This window comes from Drosophila navojoa, chromosome 2 (genome assembly GCF_054131105.1).
Source record: "Drosophila navojoa isolate 15081-1374.11 chromosome 2, UAZ_NAV_1.0, whole genome shotgun sequence".
NCBI classification, from domain to species: Eukaryota; Metazoa; Arthropoda; class Insecta; order Diptera; family Drosophilidae; genus Drosophila; species Drosophila navojoa.
In genome coordinates this window covers 6,758,012-6,767,150 of record NC_142890.1, presented here as the reverse complement: position 1 = coordinate 6,767,150, position 9,139 = coordinate 6,758,012, and the positions used below count along the sequence as shown (strand labels likewise).

The 9,139-nt window shown below is 41.3% G+C and overlaps 1 protein-coding gene across 1 annotated transcript; it reads right to left on the bottom strand.

The window, feature by feature from the left end:
- Window positions 1–881: 881 nt before the first annotated feature.
- Window positions 882–1,809, bottom strand: LOC108658509 (uncharacterized). The gene is made up of 2 exons (XM_018111172.3): window positions 1,660–1,809; window positions 882–1,585 (listed from the first exon to the last, which is right to left on the bottom strand). Exons 1-2 carry the CDS (start codon window positions 1,757–1,759, stop codon window positions 1,038–1,040), a joined length of 648 nt encoding a protein of 215 aa, XP_017966661.2. The 5' UTR covers window positions 1,760–1,809; the 3' UTR covers window positions 882–1,037.
- Between the last annotated feature and the right edge of the window lie 7,330 nt (window positions 1,810–9,139).

The following is a 9,139-nucleotide window of genomic DNA, read 5'->3' as shown; positions in this document are numbered from 1 at the left end:
GCTTTCATATTTCTGTTAAGTTGATTGTACTGCTATAAAAATTTATGGGCCCACTAACCCGAGGTGTTTGAGCAGAGATATCAGCAGCTAAATGCCAGCTGCTCGACAAACTAATAACATATTAATGCTTATGTGCTTGGGGGCAATAACGATCAACTATTATATTTGATTTAAAGAGAAATCCAAAGAGTAACAAACTCTGCTCGGGTCAGACTCCGCAATCGCACACAAACTCAAATAAATAAATATATATATATAGAAATTGATGAGTCTGCTGAGCCGAAAAATCTAATTTAATTTAATGTTCCTTGTAAGATTTCTGTTAATTTGCTGTCTGCTACGCAACAAATGAAAAGAAAAACGAAAAAGAGAAAAAACCACCTAAAACAAGTTTTTTTCAAGTAGCTTGGAAACAGAGATGAAGATTTTAAAGTCGCTTCTTAATAATGCTTAACAAGAAAAAACATTTCCATGCTCGGCATTAAATTAGCACAAATAAAAAATGTTTTAAAAATATATACATATATAGATGCTTGATGCTGGTGTATCTAAATGAGAGTGGCCCCGCCTGTTTCATGACCTTGAAACAGCCAAGGTTAATGCTGTATGAGTTCTAAACTAGAATATATTTTCATATATGCTCAAATATCAAACTTCAACTTGTATTTTGACAAAAGAATCAATCAACGCTCCCCAAAGCAAAGATTCGATTTGTTTGTGTTTTTCATAGTAATTTTTTTTTTTTTTACTTCTAGTGCTGCTGTCGTCTTCTCAGTAAAACTGGTTTTTATGCTAATTGATCGAACCACAGATCCACCCATTGTCAATAGTCAATAGGAGCAGTGTGAGGTCTGAACACTTCCGCACTGAGCAAAACATGATTCTGTTCACAAAGATTTTGAAATACATATATTCTAATGAAACTATTAGAATTGATAATCAATTATTAGATAGACAGTTGATAGATGCGCTTAACTTAGATACCTTATTTATCTACACACATGCGAGTATGTACATTTGGGTAGATATCAATACACTTAGTATCGAGAGGCGGGCAAGTAGTAGGAGGGAACAGTGCTGGAGATGGTGCTGGGCGTGGGGGTCTTATAGGTGTAGCCAGCGCTAGTGGGTGTGGGTGTGGGCGTGGGTGCCGTGGGGCGTGGGGTCGTGCGATAGGTGTAGCCATCGGTAGATCCCGTCGAAGACTCCACGAGGTACTCGGTGGTGCTCTTCGTGGGCATCACTGGCGTTGACGTTGCAATTGGCTTGACGGGATGTACTGTAGGCTTCGGCGTTTCAAGATCACCGTCTGTTGTTGTGGTGTACACAGATTGAGTGCTGGAACTAACATCCGGTATAAAATCTGTGTTTACCTCTGATGTGGACGCGGTCACCGGCCTCTCCGTGGTCGTTGTGGAGCCCGATGTGAATGAGATCTCCTTGCGGATGCCAAAGCCACCAAAGGATGACTTCGCCTGCAGAAAACTGTTCAGCAATTGTATCTTCTGCGAAATCAAGTTGGAGATCAGCTGGTTGTTGACGGGCGCCACCGTTGCCGTCGAACTAACCGTGCCACTGGAGTAGCCTACAAATAATATTACATTAACCATTTCTCCTCTCGCTCTCTCTTTAGCATCGCAATCCTTCAAAGAAATTTACCACCAATCGGCGCAAAAACCTTCACGAAAATCGGCTTCGCCTCCGTCACGATGACCACGCTACATAGAAGCAGCGCCCAAATCGGAATTGTTCTCAGCATTTTGATTATGACAGCGTCCGCGTTATAACTAACCGGCCGCCGCGTGTAGCCGTTCGGTTTTATACCCCTGGGGCAGTCAGTTTTTGTTCGGCTCTTTGTTGGCTTATGATCAATGTGTGATTTGCTTTAGACACTTTGTGTCTAGCGCTCAAGTGGCTGACAAATAAAATGCGAATTTTGATCAGGCCATGAATGACGGCTCTGTTCAGTGGGTAGCTTCACGCCGTCATCTTTCGCGAACAAACTAATATTTTTAGTAGATTTTTCTAACCACACATATCATATATTATAGCTATGCTTAGAGCATGCAAATGTCGCTAAATTGAATCTTTACAAATTCGATTTCGTGCTTTTTGTATCGCATTTGGCCTTCCTGTTTGCATCGACTGGTGACAAGCAAATGTTCTTATAATTGGGTTAGATGTGCTGACTAAGCACAAAACACAATTTCAGTTTAGCTAAGGAAATAAAAACTCACATGTGTGTGCATAAAAGCTGTATGAAGTCAATTTGTCGTATATAATCTATCAATTGATTTGCAATGAAATTGTACAACAACAAAAAAACTATAGACAGTTTATAAATCGAAAGCATATTAAAGACTTAATATTTTCTTAAAGTTATTTTCAATAAATATTCCAGAGAAGCTGCGAGTGTATAGATACATAAATTTTAGAATTCAGCTCTGGGAGAGCCGAATGTTTGCATTTGTGCTCATCCGAATGAGCTAGCCATAAATCGTTACATCATAATCTCGGCACCGCCCGCCGCCCTCTCCCAATTTGGCTGTGGTAGCACTCATAAAATATTTAAAGTATCGCCAAACAGTTTTACCAACTATCAAGCGAGAGCGCGTTGGGGCTCTGACCCCATGGATCCCCGTGTATGCGAAGAGTGCTGCTATGTTTACACATCCAATGGGCAGCTCGGGCTGGAACATACAGGAATTATATGTTTGCTTTCATTTGGGCAAACAAACACAGAGAGTGAGCCAGTGTGTGTGTCTGTGTGTGTGTGTGTGAGGCAGGCAGTAAATTTTTATAGGCAACACTTTGCATCGTAAAGAAAAACGATGGCCGCCGCCGCCGCCTTTGACGCTGAGGCGGTGCGATGGGGCATTTAATAATTTAACCACGACTATTTAGTTTCCATTTCCGCAAAATGCTTTCGTGTTAACGCCTCGAATGCAATAAATAAGCCCGTGTGGTCAATGTTAACCGCCATTCGGCCGCAACAGGGCCGGGATCGAGCCAGGTCAAAGTGTTACGTGCTGCATGATATAGCCCCGTATCCTCTCACATTGTCCATACATATACATATACATATACATATATAAATATGTATAGTATGCATGGGCATAGGCATTTGTGTGAAAGCAAAAACCAAATCCCTTAATGTTAACCCATAAATATTTCATTTTATTACTCAACCTCAAACAAGGGTTACGCTCGTCTGAGCGACGCGGCATCAAAAAATGTTTGGCATAAATTATCGCAGTTCCATGCCATGAACTGGGTCAGGATGTTGCCGGCATTAGGCATACAGGATCTATTTGGTAAAATCATTGCGGAATGCGCGTATGCAAAGCTTTTTTTTTTTCCTGTACTCACATCATTTGCAGCCGCTCGACTCTGATTTCATTCAATTTAAAAGCAAATCTCGGTCAAAGGTTCTCTACAGCGGCAGCGCGCAGAGTTCGGCTTAACATAAATAATTAATCAACGCTGGGCTAAATACAGGTTTGCTCCACGTTCTTAAATTATTGAACACACTCAAGCCAGTTTTCAGACAATTATAAATCTATGATTATCTTTACATTCGACTGCTCATTAGCATACATCCTTGAAAGCCGTTGTAAACAAACGCCAGCTTAGCTTCCCGCTCGCCCAACTTAATTATCCACCATGTCTCACTTGCCATGCGATGCATATTCACGAGCTGTGTAATGCGAAAAGTTTGGCTCTGCGATAAATTCAAATCAATGCCACTACAATTTGCATATCTGACTAATTGACAGTGACTAAGGTCCAGGTCCTAACCACATTTCAGTCGAATGGTAAACAAAGATTATCAGTGCACAACTTTCGGGCGCTTTGCAACAAAGTTGACAGACCGAAAATCAAATGTTGTGACAATTTAGCCAATATCGTAATGTACGAACAAACCAGCCACCAGCTGGCTTCCCGGGCAACTTTGGTTCAGCTGCCATTGGTGGTGCTGCTGCTGCTTGGCTCTTCTCTGTACTGTGGCTGCGTACTTATTGGAAAGTGCTATTCAATTGCCTTGTTGAAGATCTAGTCCGGGCCGGGCCATAGACATGGCCAGCTGCCAGTGAAGTTGGCTGTGGCACAAGTGCTTCAGGCTCTAACTGCCCCCCATTTGCCACAATGAAAAAAGCGCTTAACAAAAAAAAAAAAAAAAAAAAAAAAAAATAGTCCTCTCCACTTTTTCTCTTTTCTTTTTTTATATATATTTTTTTTCTGTTGCTAGAAAAAGGAAAGTGCGAAATTGGCACACCGAGTGGCACAAACACAGATCTCGGCGCGAGGCTGGGCATTGTTGCCCTTTGCTGGCGGATAGACTACTGCCGTCTGTCCCATTGTCGGTGTGAATGTAGATTTAGTGGAAAAATGCCATAATGTAACAACTACAAACAAGAAAACAGCAGCAGCAGCAACAACAACTACAACAACTACAACAACAACAACAACAACGGCAACAGCAACAAAGTGCGTAAAAGTTTTAAGTGCTTTCGAACATTTTGACAAGTTGACTTTTTGTTGCTGTGAATGGGACCAATAATGTTGGAAAGTAAACTTATTTTCCTGACATAATCAATGAAAATAACGTGAACGGCCATCAGCAGAGGCAACTGCTAGGGAACATTGGGCTACAGGGTGAATACCCATAATTCAGTTTTAGTTTTCAGATCGTTTCCTTCTTCTTCCTGCCTCCAGCCAATTGGCCCCGACTGAGGAATGTGACAGACAATTTCCTTTTGAGAAACAAAAACAAGAATGCAATTACTGTTATCAGGGAATCGTTGGGTTTTCGCACAATTGCATACTACAGGTTGAACATTGAGCATTTGATATTCGAATACTTTGCATTACTTCAACAGAGTGTTGAGCCTCGGTCAACACTGCAGCTATGCAGATTTTGCCAATATATTCGATGTTGGGAGTGTAGCTTTCAAGAAATACATTTTCACTTGCTGAAAAGGTATACACTACTCGACTTTGCTATTGGCCAAAGTGCCTCACCTGCTCCTCAAGTGATTTTGCATATTTGGTTATTTGAACGAGAAAGTCAAAAGTTGGGCTGCTCCTGCTGCTATTGACGGCTGTGGAGGGCAACTATAGCACGCGAGCATCGAGCATCGAGCTCCACTTACACACCTTTACAAACACGCACACACACACACACAGCCACCCACCGTCACCGTCGCCACCTACGGCTACGCCAGCATGTGGACGTCAGTACCAGTTGCTGCAATTTTGAGCAAACAGACATGGAACTTGTGTGAAATGGCTTCCTATGGGAATGTTTACATCTGGAATGAATTTGCAAACTCTGACAGTTGCTTGCGTTTTCTGTCAGTCAACGAGTCAGCGTCAGTGTCAACTGGACGAACAGACAGGCAGACAGACGAAGGGATAGACAGACAGACAGGCTAACAGAGTGAGTGAGAGAGAGGGGGAGGCAGAGGGAGACAGGTATTTATTTGGCTATGCTGCCGATATTTCGTCTCGTCTATTTAATCGGGGGCCCTTCGACATGTTGAAGGGCGCTATTAATTTAAAACCTGCCAATTTTTCGCATTCCTCACATCCTGTGTGCCATTGCCCATGTTGCACAACTGTCACACTTCCATCTCATGTCTTGTGGCCAAAAAATAAAAAGGGGGCGATGTCACAAGCTGTCTCACTGTGTGGCTGCCTGCCAATGTCTGAGAGAGATTTTATCACGTATAAAACCCATTAGATGGCCGTGTGACCACCAAAACAGAAAACAGATAGGAACAGAAGAAAAAAAAAAACACAATCCATGAGTCGCATTTACATCAATGCATCTGTGCGGTCCTCTGAGGTTAAGGAGTACCAATAGTTGGCGTGGCCGCAAGCCGTTTGAATTTCCATTACTCCAAATGGGCATAATATGGCAACTCATCCTGGCGGTAATCGAGTGGCTCATAACCGTTACCATCAACATAATGATTGACATAACCATAACCCAAACCAAAAACGCGATGAGCATGGCCTCAACGAATAACCGTCAACCAATTTCCAGATGCCAGTTGGCTTTTAGTCGGCCACAAAACGCGATGACTTCAGCAAGGTGCTGTTACCAGTTGGTAGAAAAGGAAAAATCCACTTCATCTTCTTCGATTCGAGCCTCCCACCTGCTTCATTGACCAGGCCAACAGCTATTGGCCTTTGCTGTTTCGATTGCCAAATTTAATGGGAATGGATTCTATGTCTGTGCTTTATTGCATATCAACTAATTGAGTTAGCTATGTAAATTTGCAGAAAGAAAAGTTTATCATTTCACAGACAACAAGAATAAATAATCGATATGTATTTTAAGCATTTGGTTATTTTGGTATAGAGCAAAGAAAAAGATAATTAAATTCTTAATATGTTTATAATAAAGCTTAGTTGGTTGAATGTCCATTAGATGAAGCGATTTGCTCTCGGCATATTTATCGATGTCTATTAAATTGATTCAACCATAATTTCATCTGACAGGCCTGGCCAACGATTAATTTAGCTGGGCAGCTCGGCCAAACGTAATGCGAACAGCGAACTAAATACATTTATTAGCATGAATATGCGCATATTTGCTGGCACGCTGCTCATGCCGCTCGAGGATGCTGTGTGTGTGGACATCGCCGTGGAACAATTAGCCACTTGGCCAAATCCACACAGTCACGGACTGGCGAGCTGTGTGAGAGCGCTCGCTCAACTGCGCCTGGAGTGGGCCAAATTACAAGGACGCTGGATAACAGTAGCAGACATAACAAACTAATTAGATGGGCCCCAATAATGGAAGTGCCAGCGACAAGGCGGCAGCATTTGGCCTCGCTCTCAACGTGCTTATGCTTGCTCCTGCATAATAATCAGCTCAAGAACTAAGCGATTTGCGGGCAGATGGTTACCGCGCGCACCGCTATCCAGGTGCCCGGTGGCAGGTGGCAGGTGGCAGGAGCACGCCCACACAGATGTGCAAAAGGGATGCGTGGAGCACGTATTAAATCCAATGAGGTCGCATTCATTGGCCAAATTGATTCAATTCCTGAGCCCTGCTGCGCCAACTCGACCTCAAATGCAGCTACGCATTCAACTTCATTTAATAGCTGGCGGCAGTTAGCTCAAACATTTGCTGATTTTATTAAGCCGTCCCGATAATCTCAGTGCCTCCACCAATCACATTATTGTGCTGATGTCGATATATTCGATGTGGCTTAGTGGCTGCCGTTAGACACTTTATTTGCAATCAGTTGTAATTGGCTGAAAATGCATTAAGATCTACTTAAAGCAAATGCACCAGGGTCGAAAGTTGCCCTCTAACAACAGCAATGCGAATCAATAAGCAATGTCGAAAATGAGAGTAGAGTTGATTGATAAAAGAGCCAAACAAATTTTGATATGTAAACAATTTGAATAGGAATATGAAATAGTAATGTGACAGCTCTAGCTCTAAAGTCAAGTTTATTATATATAGATAGTACATAAGACTTGATGGAATTGAAGTAGCTTCAGTCATATATGATATATGTATATATCAGTCTATCAGTCTATATATAACAATGCCTTAGACATGGGTATAATTATTAATAATTAGCGTTGTGTTCGAGGTCAGAGTACGGAAGCAACGATTCTCGCACATTGGAAGTAGAGCAAGTTTTATGATAATATTTATTTTCATTTTAAATTCAAAAGTCATTTATTTTTAACCAATTAAATTATGTATACAAAACCATTTACAATTTTTCTGGTTTTTAATTATATGTAAATAAGTTAGTTGCATTGTTATGCTTTAGAATTTTAAGCAAAGAGATCAAACAGATAGACTGCATGACAATTAATTATAATTGGCCTCTGCATCTGCTCAGAGCTGAAGCGAATAACTCAAATATAACAAATGCCACTTGCCGCTGAGTAGAGCCAATAAATTATCAACAATCTTATAGTGGCAATAAACATCAGCGACGGTCAAATATTAACGATCGTTTTCAAGACCTGACTATGGACTGCATGACAGTTTGATATTAACGACTATTTAGAAGCACTTCGCATGAGAATCTCTTCAGCAAACAAAACTTGGATGGAGCGAGGCATAAGCTATTAGCAAAGTTTGTTTAGTAAATGGCGCTGGGGCCTGATAGCTAACCGAAGTTTGTCCGCAGAGCAACTCCCGAAAGTTGTATCGATGCAGCTTTCATATTAAGTCAACTGCAATATTCAAATCGGCAGAAATTTAAAGCACAAATTACCAAATTGAATTATTTGGGGAAAAGGGCATGGAAAGAATCCCAGTTCATAATGAATATATAAAACAATTGTTGAATAATGAGTCTAATTATTGCGAGCATTTCATGATGCTGTGCCTTCAGCACAGTCACATACAAATATTGATTTACAGCTTGTACGCTGCATTGTTCTTTCCGCATTGAAATTAATATAACAATAGAAATGGAAATGGAAATGGATCCTTGAAGGATGCCGCTGTGAGTGCCTGGCAGCTTCTAGCAATGCAAATTCATAAAGTAAACAAAGCAAGTGATGGCCTCTCAGATGTGCCCTCACACACACACATATCACTAAATTTAAACTTAATTTATAAGAAAAATAAACGACATACATATAAATTACAATTTAGTTTGCATGGAAAAGACAAAACTGTATTCGAATTAAAAGAATACTCCGCACCAGAGAGCTGCCTTTTGAGGTATGTATATGCGATACTACGGCTGCAGCTACGTGCTCTCTGGAGCTCTGTGGGAACTTGTCTTTCGCAATTTCACACGTCGGCAAAAATTGAATTTAATTTATACGCCTTGCCAAAACACATTTCTGGCACACAGGACCAGAACAAGAGCTTGGCGAGGACATTTCTCGGCACTGTTGATGCCGTGTCCGAGCCAAGAATTCGAAAACAATTCGCCAATGCGGATCCCCATTGTTTCTATCGGCCAAACCAAAAAAGTCTCGGAAAGATAACTCAGACAAAAAATAGAGAGCAAAATAAAGGCGAATGGGAAATGAAATTTCTGTATATGGATTAAGGCGCACATCGATAGAGATTTATGTATGTGCCTTTTGGAAAGCCGTTTGCATTGGCCGCTGCCATAAAAATAGACACATGAGCTAAATCCAG

Bases quoted from the DNA above. Each gene is read 5' to 3' on its own strand.
- LOC108658509 (XM_018111172.3), bottom strand. From the start codon at position 1,759: ATGCTGAGAACAATTCCGATTTGGGCGCTGCTTCTATGTAGCGTGGTC. The intron at 1,586-1,659 runs GTAAATTTCTTT...TATTATTTGTAG, and splicing joins GGTTTTTGCGCCGATTGGTG to GCTACTCCAGTGGCACGGTT.